Consider the following 22,500-nt stretch of genomic DNA (forward strand, 5'->3'; position numbering starts at 1 on the left):
AAGCTGTTTTGCTTTGCTAAAAATGAATGGAAGGGAATGAGACTGAAAGTCACATTTAAGTTACAATGGCCGCAACACTCTTACGTGGCGGAAAGGCCATGGAAATTTGGCTTTGAGAGGGACTCCAAACTTTTGAACAGAAATGCATGCACGTGAATAGTTCAGTATGCTAGCAATACATTAGTCAACATTTGAAGTGGATCAAATTCTTTCCTCAAAGTTGACCTAAAACTATTGAACCACACCCATTCTTGTCTTGACAATTTTGAAAAACTCCTCTTCAGATGTTCAGTACTAATTATTGTTTTATACTTGTAGACATTCAGAGTCAGTTGTGTTATAGATTACCTACATTACCAATTCTGTAATGGGATTTGCAATCAAAAGCTTTTTAATTATTTTAATATTGGGTTTAATTTACATTCACTTAGTAAGTACATTCTTTCTCCATAGAATTTAATGTAAAGTCTATGGGGAAACTACAAAAGAAGCTACAAAAAAGCATGCTGCAGCATGTATTCATTGCATTTAAACACTTTTTGTCTGGATGTCAGGTTTTTGAATCTGAAGATCCAAGAAGGGGAGGCTCATAACATCTTCTGCCCTGCTTACGACTGCTTCCAGCTGGTTCCAGTGGAGGTCATTGAAAGCGTCGTCTCCAGAGAAATGGATAAGCGCTACCTGCAGTTTGACATTAAGGTACAATCGAGGCTCGCAAAGTGGCAGAAAGCGTTTCAGAGCTGCCATTTCTTCTCTCTTATCACACACCGTCTGATGCCGGCTGTGAATCAAAATGCTGAGCTCATGCCAGTGTTTGTTTGAGGTGAATAACAAATGCTTTTGTAAACACACATGCTCAGCAGTCAAACTTTGGCTAAATATCACGTCGATTTGATTTGGATGATTTATAGATTGAATTTGTTGTTGGAGATTGTGTCATTTACGTCATCAGAAATAAAGACGAGGTTTTTAACATGTTTCTTTTGCCTCTGCAGGCTTTTGTGGATAATAATCCTGCCATCCGCTGGTGCCCTGTAGCCAGATGTGAAAGAGCCGTTCGACTGACTCGACCAGGCCCTGGGGCTTCGGACCAGCTGAGCTTCCCATTGCTGAAAGCCCCTGCTGTAGATTGTGGAAAAGGCCATCTCTTCTGCTGGTGTGTTTCCTTTTGTCTGTGCATTATTTATTCGTATTTGTCCCACGCTGCTCTTAAAATAAAAAAGTGGGCTTTCCACTGTGGTGCCAAATGATTCTGAGAACCGTCAGGTATGGTTCCAGTTGTATTTCCAGTTGGGATGCACTGAAACTAATAATTGTGGATGCGTTTAGCCAAAAAACACAATGTTTTAAGCTAAACTTTAGTTATTTTGGTGTTAAAGCAAGCAAAATAACCACATTTTATTGCTATCAAATTTTATTATCAGTGAATGAGTTGAGAGCTGTCATTTTACCAGCTTTGCAGCAGGAACAAGTATCAAACTAGGTAAAGACTAAAGACTTTCTTAGTCGAGTTGTTCATTAAAACAATTAGTCAGTTGGCGCAATAGCCTAGTGGTTAGCGTGCTGACATAAGGGGCAGTAGCACTTCAGGGCATCCTGAGTTTGAATCCCAGCTCTAGGACATTTCCCGTCCCTACCCCCTCTCTCTCTCCCACTTCATTTCCTGTCTGAAATACTGTCCTATCCACTTAATAAAAAAAACAATTAGTCAACTAATCTCCCAATGATTCATTTAATTTAATAGGGCCTACTTAAGCAAATACAGGGAAACGGTTTGAGTTTAACGGCTGAGAAAGAATGTCATGTGTAACTTTGTTTTATGTTGTACAGAAATACTATGAGTGTTAAAATAAGACATTAAGTACTTGCACGCACATAAAATGAAGCCAACATCATGATTATAAATGTGTCGGGGGGGAAAAAGGCAAGGAGCTTTGCTGAATATTTATTATTTGTTAATAAAATAAAAGGGTAACATTCACACAAATTACAGCTTATGAACTTGCTAACAATGAAAACACTGTTTGGTAAAGTAACTAAAACAAATAAATAGTGCAACTTTGAGAAAGGCACATGAAAACAATTTAAACTAAATAATCAAAAGACTTTCCTTAGCTTATAATTATTTGTGGAAGTCAAATAAATGAACAAACTAAATTAAACACGATGAATATGCAGCAAACTGAAATAGGCTTCAGCTAATAATGTTGAAAGCATGTGTGATTCATGTGTAGAGAAGTAATACTAATCATGCATTTTTATTTGTTTAGCACTTTTCCTTCATACATGCAACTCAAAGCGCTTCATAAACGAATATTAAGAAACAACGTCAATATCAGGTTAAAATTAAAAAAAAGGATAAACAAATACAAAAATAATGTATTTAATAATGAACTAAATAAACAGCAAATATATTCTGACTTCATTTGGAAGACAATTCACCATTTTTGGAGCATAGTGACATTTAGATAGAAATATTGTTGAAAGCATGTGTGATCCATGCGTAGATAAGCATGTCTACATGAGCGGAAAATCAACAGAGCAGAGTGTCAAGCGATTTTGATTCTGAACGTGACGTGAATTCAAATAGATGATAATGCACCCCTCTGCTCTTGTGATTTGGTTGCAAGAAACAGCCCTAGCACGGCACAAGCCATTGAAATGAATGGGTTTCATACACGGATCAATATATCATGTCTATTATAGATCAAGGGATGTGCGTCACTTTCAGAGTCTAGTGTGAGAGCAGCAACACATCTGGAAAACGGGGCGGTACCTAATTTGCATCTAAAGCGATAACAAATTATTTCTGCCCAAAAGAACATTTGCAGCATGGTATAATCAGTAAATTATTGGTGAGGCGGTCCGGGGAAAGCTAATGGCCACTGAGTGGTACGGTATGGGCTCATCTTAATCAGGCTCGCGTTTCCACTCCCAAAAGGATACCAATGTACGACAGAGTTGAAGTCAACGTCATTCTGGCTCTAGGAAATGTCAAAGTAAAGCTGTACGGGTCATTCACATATCATATGAGAAGCACTTCTCAAAAAACAGATGCTTTATACGCATAAATACTCGTGTATAAATGTTCATTACTAACCTTTCTATGAACATGATTTGATTATAGCTGCAGATCAATGATATAGCCTACTGTAACGTCTGTAATTATATTAAATGAATAAATATATGCAACATATATGAACAAATACAGCCCCTTACAGTCTTAGATATGTTACCAATTACAAAAAAACTACACACAGCATACACTTAGTCCTTATTGGGTTCAAAAACAACCTGCAACACATATCCTAGTCAGAGCAGACGTCTCATCTGTGTCTTTAATCTTCACCAGCACATATAGCCTCTGTTAAAGTAATTCAGTCATTCAGAGTTCATAATAGTCCAAAAGGTGATGATAATAGTTAAACATGGCAGTTTATTGATGTTTAGGTTGCTGAAACAATCATTTGCTCCTTTGTTTTTCCTGGCTTCTCCTTGTTTTTTTTGCTCTTCACCTTCACGTTTGTCCGTTTCTGAAAGAATCAGATGTCAGAAGCGCTTCAATAATCACGCACACGTTATTATCGACTGCTCAAGAAGTTCGTCATTTCTAATATAGACACGCGGCTAGCTCACGCGAAAAAGCAAAAATGCTCGCGCTATAGACAGCCTTATTAACAACTACGGGGCACAGGGTACATTCTGCTCTTCTTCTTGGCTTTGTGTCTCGGGTCGACTTTGGCTTGTTATTAAATGTATATGATATTACGGTGTAATGTATATTTAAAAACAGCGCTTCCTTTGTGTTCATTCTATTGTTCGTGTACAAGCTAGTGATGCATCTCTGTAAACCAATAGCGTTCAGCTGAGCGTCTTGCTCCACCTTTTGGTGCCCCTTTGTTGTGCTAGGTTCCCTTCCGAAAGAGTACCCAAAAAGTGGTACGTTACGGTTCGCTTTTTGGTACCTTTTGACAGTGGAACAGCAATAAAAGCGTACCAAACCGTACCGTACTGTACCACTCAGTGGAAACGGGTCATAAGGGTTACATTGGATCTTGTAAGAAAGCATGGTATAAACTTTTTAAAAGAGCTATTTCATGCTATTTTTATTTTGTGTTTGTTAAAATAAAGAGTTTGTATACACTTAAAATGTAACATTTTCTTTAAAATATGATCTGTTTATCAAAATAGGACTGGTTTCTGAGATTCACGAGACGCTAATGTGTTTCCTGCAACATGTCATCTTCATTTGTTTTATCTCTTGTTTTTTCCTGTCTCTCAGGGAGTGTCTCGGGGATGCTCATGAACCCTGTGACTGCGAAACATGGAAGATGTGGCTGCAAAAAGTGTCTGAAATGAAGCCTGAAGAATGTAGGAGCTCTATTGCACTTTTATTTATTTTGTAATTCAAGTTTGACTGTTTTCATCCAGCACATTGTAAAATAATACAAACACATATTACACATATTGCCTATTGCATGTAAAACCAGAACATACACAGTGGCTAAAATGAACAACAATAGAAACTTAGGAGGAAAAGAAAACTACATTTACATTTACATTTACATTTAGTCATTTAGCAGACGCTTTTATCCAAAGCGACTTACAAATGAGGACAAGGAAGCAATTTACACAACTATAAGAGCAGCAGTGAACAAGTGCTATAGACAAGTTTCAGGTGTGTAAAGTCTAAGAAGCAAAACATTAGTAGAAATTTTTTTTTGTTTGTTTTTTTTTTTTTTTTTGAGAGAGAGCACAGTTAGTGGTATAGCCAGAGAGGCAATTGCAGATTAGGAGAGAAAGTGGAGACGAAACAGTTGCGTTTTTAGTCGTTTCTTGAAGACAGCAAGTGACTCGGCTGTTCTGATGTAGTTAGGGAGTTCAAACTAGATAGATAAATACATTTATATTTAGTAATTTAGCAGATTCTTTTGTACAAAGTGACTTACAATTGGGGAGGTATTCAGTAATTCAACAAGAAGAGGCAATACATACAACAAGTGCTTATTATACAAAGAAACTGATAGTGATCAGAGAATTAAGTCCTAGAGCAAGGTTTATATATAGGAAGAAGCATTTTCTCACTTTATAAATGCACGTTTGTTTGATTTATTTATTTATTTTTAGACATAAATATAATAAATAAATCAAAAAGAAATGTAATTTTTTTTAAAAATAAATAAAAGTATTGAAAATAATAATAATGAATAGAGATGCACCTATCCCGGTACTTGGATCGAATATCAGTTCATATTTTTGCTGGATCGGGTATCAGCCAGCTGGTACCAATTCAAATACGATCTTGTGTGTGCGCTATAGTCTGTGTAATTTATAAGCCAACAAAAGCCATGAAGATAGCCTATTATAAGTCACTAGAAAGTTGTCATGTAGGCCTATTATATTCCAAATGTTCTGCAGCCATTTTATAGTATAATGTGAAGTACAAATGAATATTCACGTGGTTAAATTCATGTTCACTTCAGCGCTTCCCGCCACTGTGCCTGTCAATCGTTCTCCATTCATTCACAATTCAAACTGTGTGTCGCGTTGAAAAACATGAAAAACTTTCTTCAAAACTATTTATTCCTATTAATTTAATCAGTGGATAAATGCATTTAGTTTTGCATTACATGGGTTCATTTGACCTGCAACAAGGAGTTCATTGCTGTTTCTAAATCATGTTGTGCTGTGTGTGTTAGATCAGCAGATCGCATTGCACTGGAGTAGAGAGGGTTATTACCTGCTCTTCACACACAAAGTAGGTCTACCTGAAATGTTAAATTAGAAAAGGCTCAATAATACATTGGACATATCCTCAGCGCACTGATTTCTTCCTTTTGTGCTGCTCAGTTTTGAAGGTGTCCACAGATACAGCAGGGCTGCGTGCTGTCTCAGCAATGCATCAAGTGCTTCATTCACAATTAGCTTCTGTTCTCTTATCTTTCCGACCGAGTTTATTCTTCCGAGGGGAATACTTTCAGTTCTGCGAATAGCGAATTTGTAAAGCCTGGCTTATTGTGGTCTAAGTAGTTGATTAAATTAATAAAGGTAAAAACTGACAAGCGCAATATGGATTTATTAAGTAAAACTGGCCTCGGACTGTTTAGTTTAGTTTAGTCTGCGTCAAACCTGCAGGAAAATATTAGGCTTTGCTAAAAGGCTGGTTATTTTACCAACAATTAGTGTCAATAGTGGTAGCCTATTACAGATTTCAAAGAAAAATCTTAATATTAAAAAAGGAAACATAAGCTGGACCACAACAGATCAGATCAATGTCATTTAATGCTCAAATAACGTAGCCTAGTTTACAGCAAGCATCATGTTTATAGTTAGATTGTGCTGTCTGTCATATACAGTAGGCCTATAGGTCTGTTATTTTTTTATTCTGTTATATATATTATTTGAGTTTAGCACCAGAACTATAGTAACTGTGTTATGTTAAAAAAACAAAATGCCACAGTATCGAGATCGGATCTATATCGGTTGATATTTGTTGATATTTGTTATTGATATTAGTTGAGTTTTGGTATCAGGATCGGTTCGGTTCCAAAAAAATGGTATCGGTGCATCTCTAAAAATGAAAAGACATTAACATTTTTGATCACCAGACACTGTGGCTAGTAGTTTTCCAACATCACTAGCCACTCGCCATTTTCGCTAGCCACAATTTTGTTGTTGGGAAAATATATTTTATATGCATAAATTTGACTTTGGGGTGCTAAAATTACTTGATATACAGTTGAAATCAGAATTATTAAACCCCCTTTGATTTTGACCCCCTTTTTTTTTCTTCAATTTTATTTATTCCCAAATGATGTTTAACAGAGCAAGGAAATTTTCACAGTATGTCTAATAATATTTTTTCCTCTGGAGAAAGTCTTATTTGTTTTATTTCGTTTTTAATTTATTAAAAAACATTTTGAGGTCAATTATTGCAATTTCTTTTTTTCGATAGACAACAGAACAAACCATCATTATACAATAACTTGCCTTATCACCCTAACCTGCCTAGTTAACCTAATTAACCTAGTTAAGCCTTTAAATGTCACTTTAAGCTGTATAGAAGTGTCTTGAACAATATCTTGTCAAATATTATTTACTGTCATCATGGCAAAGATAAAATAAATCAGTTATTAGAAATGAGTTATTAAAACTGTTTAGAAATGTGCTGAAGAAATCTGCTCTCAGTTAAACAGAAATTGGGAAAAAATAAACAGGGGGCTAATAATTCTGACTTTAACTGTAGATTTTATGTTATGTCCACATGCCTCCTCCTCCATTTCACTTTTTATTTTGTAGTATGTATGACCTTCCTCAATGAGCATGAGCAAATGCATTATGGTTTCATAGTGTCACATTGGAATTAGTTTTTATTTCACATGACTTTTCAGGGCTCAACACTAAGGAGTTTCCAAATTTTTCTCTAGCTTTTCTCTAAATGAAAAAGAAACAATTTTTAGCCCAAAATAACTGCAAGCAAAAGAAAGCAGGTGTAAAACTTACCATGTGCGATAATCAAAGGAGGATCACTCCCTCCCCCCAAACCATACATTTAGACCCAATCCCAATTCTACCCCTTAGCCCTACCCCTCAGATTTTTCAGTACCACAATACAAACAAAGGGTATGAGAGTTTTTAGACTACAGCAACTACATGACTGCAAAATCGAGCAAGGAGACCCCCAAATGTAAAAAAAAAAGTGGTTTAATAAGGATTTGTACTGCAAAGTGCCAGGGCGGCACGGCCACTCAGTGGTTAGCATTGTCACCTCACAGCAAGAAGGTCGTTGGTTTGAGTCCCGGTTGGGCCAGTTGACATTTCTGTGTGGAGTCTGCATGTTCTCCTCATGTTGGTGTGGGTTTCCTCCAGTGCTCTGGTTTCCTCCACAGTCCAAACACATGCGTTATAGGTTCAATTGGCCGTAGTGTATGAATGTGTGTGTGAATGTGAGAGTGTATGGGTGCATCCTAGTACTGGGTTGCGGCTGGAAGGGTATCCGCAATGTAAAGCATATGCCTGAATAGTTGGCAGTTCATTCTGCTGTGGCGACCTCTGTTAAATAATGGACTAAGCCGAAAAACAATGAATGAATGAATAAAAATAAAATTGGGATTGGGTCTTAATCAAATCACTCCACCTTGCATTATTGTTTGAATTAGCGCCTTTGTCTAAAGGATGATTATAAGACTTCATCTGCATCTCTCTGAACAGTGGCTGGTGTTAGCGAAGCTTATGAAGATGCTGCCAACTGCCTGTGGTTACTCTCCAACTCCAAACCCTGTGCCAACTGCAAATCCCCCATCCAGAAAAACGAAGGCTGTAATCACATGCAGTGTGCAAAGGTCAGTCCAGCGCAGCTTCTTTTTCCTTGCAACTTGGGTTTGTTCACTCAGTAGAGTTTGTGCATCACACGGAGCGCTCCCTTTAAACTGATGCCGAGTCTGATGAAATAAAGAGGGTTTCGTCTCAAATATTAGATTAGATTAAACTTTATTGTCATTACACATAGGATTATATAAGATTATATAAGATACACATAAGGTATACGATTCTGACGGTATGATATCCTTGGATAAATATATCACGGTTTCGTGGTATTGTGATTACTGCTCTACAGTATATTCTTTTTAAATGTCTGGGTAAAAACAAAACTATTTATATTTTATTTTAAGAAACAATTAAAATATTTTGGCGCAGTTAACATGTCAGGCTAAATTATTCAAATCAATCATTGACCAATCATTGCTGTCCTCATTAGTTTACTTCTTTACTATTTAAAATGATATCATTGGATATCTTTTCTGCTGGAGATACTGTTGTCCTAAAATAAAAAAAAAAGTAAATAAAAAATCTTACACATGCTTTAGGAACGGTATTACAGACATTTTTGATGGTTTTAAAACCTTGACTTTTCCAAACCGTGGTATACCTTGAGAATGGTTATCGTCCCATGCCTATTACACATGTAGAAGTACAAGGCAATGAAATGCTTTTTAGGTCTAACCAGTAGTGCAACAGCAGCAAGTGCAGGATATATGTAAAAGTTATAAAGTGCAATTCTAGAAAAACTATGGTGATATTTACAGGTGGAAGTACTATGAACATTATAAACAGATTGTATTAACTTTGAACAGAGTTGCTATTAATAATCAGGGTATGCAGATAGATATGAACATAATTACAAATGTATACAGGTGAAGTCAGAGTTATTAGCCCCCCTTTGAATAACAGAGCAAGGAAATTTTCACAGGATGTCTGATAATATTTTTTTCTTCTGGAGAAAGTCTTATTTGGTTTATTTCGGCTAGAATAAAAGCAGTTTTTAATATTTTAAACAGCATTTTAGGGTCAAAATTATGAGCCCCTTTAAGCAATTTTTCCATGCTCTACAGAACAAACCAACATTATACAGTAATTTACAGTAAATTCCCCTAACCTGCCTAGTTAACCTAATTAACCTAGTTAAGCCTTTAAATGTCACTGTAAGCTGTATAGAAGTGTCTTGAAAAATATCTAGTCAAATATTATTTACTGTCATCATGACAAAGATAAAATAAATCAGTTATTAGAAATGAGTTATTAATACTATTATGTTTAGAAATGTGTTGACAAAATCTTCCCTCCATTAAACAGAAAATGGGGAAAAAAAATAAACAGGGGGCTAATAATTCAGGGGGGCTAATAATTCTGACTTTAACTGTATGTGTGGTGGATATGTGCAATATAAGATGAATTAGTGCAATGAATATGTACAGATATGAACATATATGAATATGAACAAAGACGGTCAAAAAGGGATACATTTGATATGTTCAAAACACAAGGAAATGCTAATGCGTCTTGATTAAACATTTGCGAATTAACTGTATAAAAGTAGTCTTCTTAGTTATATATGATTGATTAATAAGGTCAATGCTGATCACATGTGTGGCTTGTTTATTACAAGTGACAGTTCACCCAAAATGACAATAAGACTTAATACTAATAGCACAAATGAACTAAAAATGTCTATGAAACTTGAGTCTCAAAGTCTGTTTCTCTTTATTAAAATATTAAAAAGTTCTTGGGATCTGTAGACCTAGAAAAATGAATTCATATGAATCTTGATTTATGTTCTTATGACGAATACATTTCATTGAGGCTTATTTTTTATTTATGTAAATGAGTACATTTAAAGAAGATCTTGATTGCAGTTTTGTGATGTTTTCATAGCATTAGGGAATAACATAAATTTAGATATTGCTTATAAACCGTGTTCATAATACAGTTTCTGCAAAAAATAAATTGGTATTGACTAATTGCGTTTGGTGGCATGGTGACTCAGTGGTTAGCACTGTCGCCTCACAGCAAAAAGATCACTGGTTCGAGCCCCGGATGGGTCAGTTGGGGTATCTCTGTGGAGTTTGCATGTTCTCCCCGTGTTGTCGTGGGTTTCCTCCGGGTGCTCCAGGTTCCCTCATAGGTCTGAACACATGTGCTATAGGTGAATTGGGAAGTCCGTAGTGTATGTGTGTGAATGAGTGTGTATGGATGTTTCCCAGTGATGGGTTGCAACTGGAAGGGCATCCGCTACATGAAACATATACTGGATAAGTTGGTGGTTCATTCCGCTGTGGCGACCCCGGATAAATAAAGGGACTAAGCCGAAAAGAAAATGAATGAATGAATGAATAATCTGCATTTGGCTTCACAGTGGCTCAGTGGTTAGCACTGTCGCCTCACAGCACGAAAGTCACTGGTTCGAGCCCCGGATGTTGGCATATCTCTGTAGAGTTTGCATGTTCTCCCCATGTTGGTGTGGGTTTCCTCCGGGTGCTCGGGTTTCCCCAACAGTGCAAACACACACCCTATAGGTGAATTGCATGTGCATAAGGTAAAGGGGATCTGCTGTGTAAAACATATGCTGGAATAGTTGGCAGTTCATTCTGCTGTGGTGACCCCTGATATTTAAAGGGACTAAATCGAAGGAAAATGAATGAATAATTAGCATTTTAAACAAAAAATATTATGAGAAATTATGTTAATGTAAGAATTTTAATACTTCTAACTAGACTCTAAAGCAGGGGTGGGCAAACTCATTCCTAGAGGGCCGGTGTCCTGCAGTTTAGCTCCAACACTGATTAAACACACCTGAAGATGCTAATCAGTGTCTTCAAGATCACTAGGAATCTATATGCAGGTGTGTTTGATTAGAGTTAGAGCTAAACTGTGCAGGACACCGGCCCTCCAGGACCGAGTTTGCCCACCCCTGCTCTAAAGTCTCTAAAGACTTGAATATGAACATTTTGCCTCCGTGTTTTTTATTTTAAGGGACATTTCTATCACTTTCACATGTCAGAAACTGACCATGGTGTAAAATTAAATTATTGTTAAACTATTGCTATTGGCATGCTGTTGCACTTCCTTCACAGCATGCTTGTCCACATGCATTTGCATTCTTTTTGACTATATAATATGCCATTTCTCATTATGAAATCTCTTATGGATATCCTATGAATGTGTTTGTATGTGTGTGACCCTGATTCAAGATGTAATGTGTGATGCAGAGCGGCTCTTTGACGTCAGAGGCAGGTGTTTAAACAAAGGCAGCGTGGAGGCCGAAGCCTCACTGTTATTTTCTTAATGAAGGCTTAACTAAGGCTTTGAGTGACAGGAGCAGAGCAGGGGGAAGGGAAGCTATTCATACCAGCAGCACGTGGAGGAAAAGCAACGTCACACTCTTACAAAAACCCAACGGTTAATGCTCCCTCGTGTCTGGGTGGCTGTTCATATTGTGAAAATCCAAATACCTTGCTTTACTTTACTCCTTGATTGCTTCGGTGTACTAAATACACACATGCTGATTTAAATCCAGTCTTAAATTCACTAAAATATTGTCTTGTAGGTCTTAAATAATTTTAAACAAGTTGTAATTTTTCTATGTCTATGTAAAGCAACCCAGTCAGGCTGAAAATTTGTATATAAATATATATATATATACACTCACCGGCCACTTTATTAGGTACTCCTTACTGGTACCGGGTTGGACTGCCTTTTGCCTTCAGAACTGCCTTAATCCTTCATGGCATAGATTCAACAAGGTACTGGAAATATTCCTCAGAGATTTTGCTCCATATTGACATGATAGCATCACACAGTTACTGCAGATCCATGATCCGAATCTCCCGTTCCACCACTTCCTAAAGGTGCTCTATTGGACTGAGAACTGGTGACTGTGGAGGCCGTTTGAGTACAGTGAACTCATTGTCATGTTCAAGAAACCAGTCTGAGATGATTCACGCTTTATGGCATGGTGCATTATCTTGCTGGAAGTAGCCATTAGAAGATACACTGAAGGTACACTGTGGTCATAAAGGGATGGACATGGTCAGCAACAATACTCAGGTAGGCTGTGGTGTTGACACGATGCTCAGTTGGTACTAATGGGCCCAAAGTGTGCCAAGAAAATATCCCACACACCATTACACCACCACATTACACCACCACCACTAGCCTGAACCCTTGATACAAGGCAGGATGGATCCATGCTTTCATGTTGTTGACGCCAAATTCTGACCCTACCATCCGAATGTCGCAGCAGAAATCGAGACTCATCAGACCAAGCAACTTTTCTCCAATCTTCTATTGTCCAATTTTGCTGAGCCTGTGTGAATTGTAGCCTCAGTTTCCTGTTCTTAGCTAAAAAAGAGTGGCACCCGGACGGGTCTTCTGCTGCTGTAGCCCATCCGCCTCAAGGTTAGACGTGTTGTGCATTCAGAGATGCTCTTCTGCAGACCTCGGTTGTAACAAGTGCTTATTTGAGTTACTTTCTATCAGCTGGAACCAGTCTGGCCATTCTCCTCTGACCTCTGGCATCAACAAGGCATTTGTACCCACAGAACTGCCGTTCACTGGATATTTTCTCTTTTTCAGACCATTCTCTGTAAACCCTAGAGATGGTTGTGTGTGAAAATCCCAGTAGATCAGCAGTTTCTGAAATACTCAGACCAGCCCGTCTGGAACCTACATTACAACCATACCATGTTCAAAGTCACTTAAATCACCTTTCTTCCCCATTCTGATGCTCTGTTTGAACTGCAGCAGATCGTCTTGACCATGTCTAAATGCATTGAGCTGCTGCCATGTGATTGGCTGATTAGAAATTTGCGTTAACGAGCAGTTGGACAGGTGTACCTAATAAAGTGGCCGGTGATTGTATTTTTTTTTTTATATTAAATATATTATTATATATAAATTTATTGTTTATATATAAATATAAAATTTAACAACTCTGTTTACCAATATGATTAAATTATGTTCTGTACAATAACATTTATTAAAAGTTGTCCATGTATTTATCGCTACCTTGTGAGGACACTAACTTGGACAGACTGTTTTGCATACCTTTTAGCTTATTTTAGTTTTTAAAACTTGTCATTATTTTTTTTAAAGAAATGTTAAGTTGAAAAAAAAAAGACTTTGGCTTGTTTTGACACGTTATTTAAAACATGTGGCTGAGAAATAACCCAATTATTTGATGATTCAAGTAAAAATAGGTTCCAACCAGGCCATTAGCAAAAAATCCTCAATGTTTAACGCTGTATGAGTCTAAAATTTCATTCATCACTGTCTTAATAATTCTTCAGTTTGGCTTGATGAAACCTGCAGAAACCCTGAAATCTGCTTCTGCTTTATGTAACTGAGCTTTTTTGCATTTATAGCTATTGAATTACAATAAAGCAGTTTATAGAAGTTACCTGTTTTACTGGTTTAATGCAAATCAGTTACCCGTCAATGCAAACTAATCTTGTTTACGAGACTTCAGGTTATTTCCCAGATATAAAATATTAACATGCATGCATATTAGAGTGTTCTTTTTGCAAATTGTGATTTAACAATATAACGTTGAAGTCATTTGGAAACTTGTACATTCTCTCAAACTCTTATGACTGTACCACTATATTTGTGTAATATGTTTTAGGGCTGTGCAATGTAATGTTGATGAATATGATAAATATTGTATGGATGAAATATAAAGGCTGTTGATTCATATTATGCTTTATTACTTATTTTGTGATGTGGTGTCACGGTGGTGTCATGGTTTATGGCAATACGTGTGCAAACTTACACACCGTTTACATTTTGCTTTAAATTTAGCAGTATTTTATGTTGGGCCTGTAATTGTGTTGTGTTGTGTTGTGTTGTGGTTTTGGTTTGGCTTGGCTTGGCTTGGCTTGGTGTTGTGTTTGATTTGGTTTTTGGATTTTGTTGTGTTGTCTTGTGTTTTGGGTTGTTTTGGTTTGGTTTTGCTTTTTTTGTTTGGTTTGTTTTGGTTTGTTTTTGTTATGTGTTTTTTGTTGTTTTGTTTTGTTTTTTTGGTTTGGTTTGTTATTTATTTATTTATTTATTTATTTATTTATTTATTTATTTATTTATTTATTATTTTTCAAACAAAACTGAACAAAACTCACTTTCAAGTAATTGTTAATTTTTAAAAGTGTTTTATATTTTATTAATATTTATTTTAGATTTCTACATTCTTAATAAAACATTTAGCCTGAAGGTCTACATGAAATCTGAAAAATAATTGCATGTAAAGAAATTAAATTTTGGAGTATATACTTTAAAACGTTAATATATATAATTATAATAATTATAATAAAAATAATAATATATATAATGCAATTATTTTTCAGATTTCATTTATATATATATATGTATATATAATGAGATGACTCGTATAGTAATATGAGATTTTTGTCATATCTACCGGATCTAATTTATTGGTTTAGGAAAGAGACATTGCAATATAAATTTTTTCTTTGCATTATTGTTTTAGGCTTTCTTTATACACAGAGGACACACTTTAGCGTGATGGACTGTGTTTAGTTTATTAAATTATCTCATATGCTCTATAGCCACTTTAAGGAGCATGTATGTAAACTCACTCAATGAAGAAAGCTAGAAAGTATGAGAGCAGACATGATCGTTGTTGTTCACTTTCAGTTCTAAATCAATTTAATGCTTGCTGATTCTTTCTTTCTGCAGTGCAAGTATGATTTCTGCTGGATCTGTCTTGAAGAGTGGAAGAAACACAGCTCTTCTACTGGAGGATATTATCGCTGCACGCGCTATGAGGTTATCCAGCAAGTGGAGGAACAGTCTAAGGAGATGACTGTGGAGGTAATCCTGCAGAAAATAATTGAGACTCTCAGGAAATGCATTTACAGTTGAAGTCGAAATGATTAGCCTTCCTGTGAATTTTCTTTTTCAAATATTTCCCAAATGATGTTTAACAGAGCAAGGACATTTTCACCATATGTCCGATAATATCTTTTTTTTCTGGAGAAAGTCTTATTTGTTTTATTTTGACAAGAATAAAAACAGTTTGAATATTTTTAAACCATTTTAAGTTCAATATTATTAGCCTCCTTATCCAATATTTTTTTCGATTGTCAACAGAACAAACCACTGTTATACATTAGCCCCTTTCACACAGTGATACCGGTAAATATCCGGAAAATTTCTGGAACGTTTTTACCGGTAAATAAAAAAAAAAAGCACTGTTCACTCTAGGGTTGGGCCGATAAACGATGCTATCGTCCATCGCAATGGCCGATAAACTTCACGATGCTCAGCCGGCATAACGGTCCATCACCCCGCCCCTCATTTATATTGATATACAACTTATCATTTGCATGTCATCTTAATAGCATTAACGGTCTTTTCATGAGCTGTGTAACATTTTACATAAACCTACCGCTTGCACGGCTGACAGCTTCGTGAGGATTAAATGAAGGATTATACAGTACCTCTCGCGCTTAAAATGTGTAGATTCAGTGGCAAACGCTATTACCAAACCCCGTCCCATAGACTTTCCAGTGAATGGCTTTAGTTATTTTCATAGCGGACTTGAAGCCACTGGAAGTCTTTTATCCACTCTTGGAAAAGTGTAAATGGTGGATTAACATTCCGCACATGATCACTAACAAGATGTGCCATTATTTGTAGTTTAGGTGGTTTCTAAAACAAAATCTGTCTGTGTTATTTTCATTTTCTCATTTTCAGCGCTTTACATTTTCGCGGTTGTAGCTCCTGTCATCTGAAGGCAGGAGGCATTGACTGAGTGATTGACAGCTGATATTAACCAATCCATCCACGTTCAGTTCTAGAGCAGTGGGCCAATAAGAAGAGCACAAAGGCGGGGCAAGCATTGCGGCCTTTTTTAATTTCAGCAAGTTCACATAACAACTGTCTTAATCTGTTCCTGAGCGCTGCGTTTGGGGTTTTTAGGTGCAAAGAGGCATTCTGCAGAAATGTATGCACTCGCTCAAATGCTTCCAAATATATTTTTAGGTGGCATAGATAAAATTTCGGGTGCATATGCGACCAAAACGGTCAAGCCCTAGCATGTTTACTTGTTATTATTTCCTCATAATAATAAATCAAGGAAGTTATCATCAATCACAATACAAATTACAGTGAACTCCAAAAAAACTCTCGTCTGCTTGACTTGCCTGATTTCCCTAACTTGCCTAATTAACCTAGTTAAGCCTTTAAATGTCACTTTAAGCTGAATACTAGCATCTTGTAAAATATTTAGTCAAATATTATTTACTCATCATGGCAAAGATAAAATAAATCAGTTAGAAATAAGTTATTAAAGCTATTATGTTTAAAAATGTGTTGAAAAAAAATCTCTCCATCAAAAACAGACATTGCGGATAAATATAAAAGAATTAAAGGAGGGCTAATAATTGTGACTTCAACTGTACTGCGGTGAATATAGGGCATGAGGAAAATCTCAAAAAAATTCAAGGCTCTCATTTCTCGTGTGTACAAAGCAACAAAACAGGCTCTGTGCCTTTGTTCTGAGTTTATGCCTTGAAGGTGGAAGTCATTCTTGCTTTTGTCCTCGCAGGCAGAAAAAAAGCACAAGAGTTTTCAGGAACTCGACCGTTTTATGCATTATTACACAAGATACAAGAACCACGAACACAGTTACCAGGTAGGAGTTTTTCTGTAATTGAAGTCATTGAGTGATTGATCCTCTTGTTGAAAATAAATCTTTAAGTGTGTGTGTGTTTTTTTTAACTAGTTAGAAGAACGACTCCTGAAAACAGCCAAAGAAAAGATGGAGCAGCTGAGCAAAGCTTTTATTGGAAGTGAGTGGGAATTTAACCAGTCAAGCTATGTCCGAGATATTTTGCACACACTGTAGATGACTTAATGGGATTTTCCACCCAAAAATGCTAATTTTGTCATCATTTACTCATGTTTGAGTTTCTTTCTTCTGTTGAACACAAAAGAAGATATTTCGAGGAATGCTGAAAATTTGTAGCCATTGACTTCCATAGTATTTTCTTTTTCTACTATGAATGGCAATACCTACCAGTTTCCAGAAATTAATATATATCTATGTAATTTTGTCTCACTCATTAGGGAGTTGTTGTTTGTATAAGTACGCACTGTTTCTAAATAGACTCAAATGTCTGCATTAGACGTACTTTCACTTAAAAATGTATATCAAGAGTTTAAACTCACAGGAATTTAAAACACATGCATATGTTATGTTTGTTGTTGCTGGAGTATTTGAGGCGCAAGCTGTAAAGGCTCCGCCCTCTTTTGAAAAGCAGCCGCTCATTTGCATTTAAAGAAGCACAAAAAAAAATCCCAAAATGGGTGGTCACAGCATGGTATAATAAATAATCTGTGAAGTATTTTGCACTGAAACTGAGATTTATGTTAAAGTCCATGTGATGAAACTTATTTCAATATGTTGATGCGCTTTCAACTGAGATGGAATATTGAGAAGGGGGTGGGGCCTTCTTTTTCCTATTAGTAAGATAGGTGTGGTCAAAGATACAGTGGCTAAAGTCAGAGAACAACCGAGCTGAAGTAAATGGTCAGACTTTGATTCAGGATCATCAAAACAAAACGCTTTAGGTCACAATTAAAGCTATTAACTATTGGCTTATTACATGCCAAATACTATGATATGAACTGTTCATTAGTAGTTATAAAGTATGATCTTATTCTGCATTCCTAATCCTTCCCCAAACCTAAACCCAACTTCTACCTTACTAACTATTAACAAACATGTAATTGGTAATTTATTAAACTAGTAGTGTTTGTCAATGGTTTGTTAATATCATGAATTGTGACCTAAGCTAAAGTTACCCAAACAAGTGGCTTACCTTGCACAGATTAACTGTTCACCAATAGTCAAATAGATATAGTACATTTTCATTCATTCATTCATTTTCCTTCGGCTTGATCCCTTTATTCGTCTGGGGTTTCCACAGTGGAATGAACCGGCAATTGTTTCAGCATATGTTTTACACAGCGGATGCCTTTCCAGCTGCAACCCAGTACTGGGAAACATCCATACACACTCCTTCACACACATACGTTACGGACAATTTAGTTTATTCAGTTCACCTGTAGCGCATGTCTTTGGACTGTCTTTTGAATGCAAACTCCACACAGAAACGCCAACTGGCCCAACCGGGACTCGAACCAGCAACGTTCTTGCTGTCAGGTGACAGTGCTAACCACTTAGCCACCGTGTCACCCCATTATACATTTTAAATATTGTAAAAAGACCTAATAGGACTGCTTAAATGTTCTCATAAACAGAAGTATATGATGTATTTTGATCAAAACAAACGTGTTAAAACCTCAATCTGTCTGTTTGCTTTAGGAGAAGGAGCTCCACCTGACACCACATTCATTGAGGACGGTGTTCATGAGCTCCTCAAGACCCGACGCATCCTTAAGTGCTCTTATCCATATAGTTTCTTCTTGGAGCCCAAAAGCACAAAGAAAGAAATATTTGAACTTATGCAGGTACCGTTCATTGTGTTATTGAAGCAATGCATGCACATACAGTTGAAGAATTATTAAACAAAAGAGATGGTAATTGATTTTAGAAAAAATGCCTTAGAAGTGAAACCAGTGTATTTTAACGGGAAACAAGTTGAAAGGGTACAGGAATATACGTATCTTGGTACAATATTTGATACCACATTAAAGTTCCAGCAGAATTCAGAAGCTGTTGCTAAGAAAATGCCCGTTTCCACTGAGGGGTACGGTACGGTTCGGTTTGGTTTGGTACGCTTTTATAGCCGTTTCCACTGTCAAAAAGCGAACCGAACCGAACCGTACCACTTTTTCGGCACCCTTTCGAAAGGGTACCAAACACGAGAAAGGGTACCAAAAGGCGGAGCCACACACGCAGCTGAACTCTATTGGTTTACAGAGAGGCGTCATTCGCTTGCGCAACAAGCCAAAATGAAAACAAAATACCCGCCATGTTTGAAATACACAGCCGACGAGCCGAGACATTACAGCAGAATGATTTATACATATAATAATGAGCCATGGTCGATCTGGGCTCAAACAAACCTTGTCGTCGTCTGGATAAACAGCCACAAAGCCAAGAAGAAGAGCAGATTTACCCAGTGCCCCGTAGTTTTTTACGAGCCAGTCTGAGGCGCGAGCGGTTTCGCTTTCTTCCTTGCGCTCGCGCGCGTCTAACATTATATCTGAAATAACAAACTTCTTGAGCTGATGATAATAACCTGCGCTTGATTATTGATGTGCTTTTGAAACCCGATACTGTCAGACACTGACAAACGCGAGAGTGAAGCGTGAAGAAACAAAGGAGAGATTTCTCAGCAAACATGAACAAAATGCCATGTATAACTAACTTATTATCTTCACATTTTGGACTAATATGAACTCATAATGATGGAATTACTGTCTAACAGAGGCTACATGTGCTGCTGAAGATTAAAGACACAGATAAGAGGTTTTCACTGACTGTAGGCTATATATTGGGAACATATCGGAGACTGTAAGAAGCTGTGTGTGTTAATATATATTCATTTATTTAGTTATTTAATATACTTACAGACGTTACAGTAGTCTGTTTCGCACTATAATTGATCTGCAGTTATAATCAACTCATGTTCATTGAAAAGTTAGTAATAAACATTTCTACACAAGTATTTATGTGTGTGAAGCATCTGTTTTATGAGAAGTGCTTCTCATATGATATGTAAGTGACCCGTACAGCTTTATTGTAGACATTTCCTCGAGCGAGAATGACGTCGACTGAAACTTTCTGTGATACACCACGCCCACCAAAAGGGTACCCTTGTTAGTGGAAACGCAAGCCTGATAAAGGTGACCCGTACCAAACTGAACCGAACCGTACCGTACCATACCAGTCAGTGGAAACGAGCCAAAAGTGCATCAGAGAATGTATGTTCTTAGAAAACTGAACTCTTTCTGTGTAGAAAAACGTATACTGAGAACTTTTTATACCACCTATATTGCAAGACATTTATTAAGCTTTTCCTTTTTATGCTGGTTCTCCTCACTTTCCGTTAGAGAGAAAAATCGACTTCAAAACTTAGTCAAGACTTGCTCCAAGATTATTGGTTTACCTCTGAGGAGTCTAGTGGAGTTACATGAACAGCAAGTATTAAGGAAAACGTAAAGTGTGATAAGAGATGACTCCCATCCTCTGAAGCCTTTTTTTTTTGTTCTGTTGCCCTCTTGAAGAAGGTGAAGAAGCATTAAATGCTCTTCCAACAGATATAAATTTACCTTTGTTCTAGAGGCAATAAGGCTTTACAACATTACACTTTAGCTAGTTTTAAATGTACATTTCTAATACATGTGTCTTTCCGAGGTTTTTTTGTTTTGTTTTAACTATTTACAAAGTTATTTATGAAGCATGCTGGATTGTTTTTGTTTTTTTAAACACTGTTTGTAAGTGATTTGTCTCTTTATGTGTTCGTTGTATCATGAAATGCTATTACCCTAATCTAATTGCCCCTGCTGGGAATAATAAAGTTGTTAAAAACTTATTAGCTCTACTGATTTATTAGCCCCCTGTATATTTTTGTCCCCCAATTTCTGTTTAATGGAGAGACAATTTTTTTCTCAACAAATTCCTAAACATAATAGTTTAATAACTCATTTCTAATAACTGATTTATTTATTTTTGCCATGATGACAGTCAATAATATTTGACTAGATATTTTTCAAGATACTAGTATTCAGCTTAAAGTGACATAACTAGGTTAGTTAGGTGAGTTAAGGTAATAAGGCAAGTCATTGTATAATGATGGTTTGTTCTGTAGACCATCAAAAAAATAATGCCTAAGGGGGCTAATAATATTGACCTCAAAATGGTTTTAAAAAAATTAAAAACTGCTTTATTTTAGCCGAAATAAAATAAACGAGACTTTCTCCAGAAGAAAAAATATTATAGGTAATACTGTGAAAATTTCCTTGCTCTGTTAAACATCATTTGGGAAATATTTCAATTACAAAGGTTTAGTTGCACGTCATGCTCTTGGGTTTCTGTTTGCACAGACGGATTTAGAGATGGTCACTGAAGACCTGGCTCAGAAGGTGAACAGGCCTTACCTCCGTACCCCTCGCCATAAGATCATCAGTGCCACGTATTTGGTGCAGCAGAAGAGACGGGAGTTTCTGGCCTCTGTGGCTCGAGGTGTCGCTCCAAATGATTCCCCTGAGGCTCCGCGACGCAGGTAAAGCTTGTACTGACATTTATACCTTTCTTAAAAAAATCTGGTTAAGACAAGCTATATATTCATGGATACCTTTTTAATGTGCGTTTTAGGATATTGCACATATAGTTGAAGTCAGAATTGTTAACCCTCCTTAATTATTTGCCCCCTGTATATGGAAATAAGATTTTTTTTGACACATTTCTGAACATAATCGTTTTAATAACTCATTTCTAATAACTGATTTCTTTTATCTTTGTCATGATGACAGCACATAAAATGTGACTAGATATTTTTCAAGACACTAGTATTCAGCTTAAAGTGACATTTTAAAGGCTTAATTAGGTTAATTAGGGTAAAGTTAGAATAATTAGGCAAGGCATTGGATAACAGTGGTTTGTTCTGTGGACAATCGAAAAAAAATAATACGTAAGGGAGCTAATAATATTGACCTTATATGGGTTTTAAAAAAATTCAAAACAGTTTTTAACCTAGCCAAAATAAAACAAATAAAACTTTCTGCAGAAGAAAAAATATTATAGGAAATACTGTGAAAAATTGCTCTGTTAAACATCATCTGGGAAATATCTGATTAAAAAAAAGGAGGGCGAATAATTCTGACTTCAGCTGTATAATCATTTTTTTAAGATTTATTTTTGGCCTTTTTGCCTTTATTAGGTAGGACAGTAGTCAGACAGGAAGCGAAGTGGGGGAGAGAGAGAGGGGGTAGAGTCAGGAAATGTCCTCGAGCTGGGATTTGAACTCGGGACGCCCTGACGTGCTACTGCACCATATGTCGGCACGCTGACCTCTAGGCTATTGCGCCGACAGCAGCTGTATAATCTTGAAAAGCTTATTGTTCTCGCATTATTTTTTCGATATGAAATTGTGCATAAACTACACATTAATCAAATGAGCTCAAATGCTGTTTTAGTATGAGTATTAGAATGAATAGTAATTAGATAAATGAAAA

General features: G+C 36.5%; 1 protein-coding gene across 2 annotated transcripts in view; it reads left to right on the forward strand.

The window, feature by feature from the left end:
- Nucleotides 1-22,500, forward strand: part of ankib1a (ankyrin repeat and IBR domain containing 1a) — a 72,398-nt gene that overhangs the window by 38,846 nt on the left and 11,052 nt on the right. For both annotated transcript variants that reach the window (XM_056479419.1, XM_056479420.1), the window contains exons 8-16: nt 555-699; nt 996-1,156; nt 4,283-4,371; nt 8,212-8,342; nt 15,028-15,162; nt 16,901-16,987; nt 17,078-17,144; nt 18,683-18,828; nt 21,370-21,548. In XM_056479419.1, the coding sequence (XP_056335394.1) occupies nt 555-699; nt 996-1,156; nt 4,283-4,371; nt 8,212-8,342; nt 15,028-15,162; nt 16,901-16,987; nt 17,078-17,144; nt 18,683-18,828; nt 21,370-21,548 (1,140 nt within the window). The remainder of the gene's footprint in view (nt 1-554; nt 700-995; nt 1,157-4,282; nt 4,372-8,211; nt 8,343-15,027; nt 15,163-16,900; nt 16,988-17,077; nt 17,145-18,682; nt 18,829-21,369; nt 21,549-22,500) is intronic.

The sequence above is a fragment of the Danio aesculapii genome, chromosome 19, assembly GCF_903798145.1.
Source record: "Danio aesculapii chromosome 19, fDanAes4.1, whole genome shotgun sequence".
Classification (NCBI taxonomy): domain Eukaryota; kingdom Metazoa; phylum Chordata; class Actinopteri; order Cypriniformes; family Danionidae; genus Danio; species Danio aesculapii.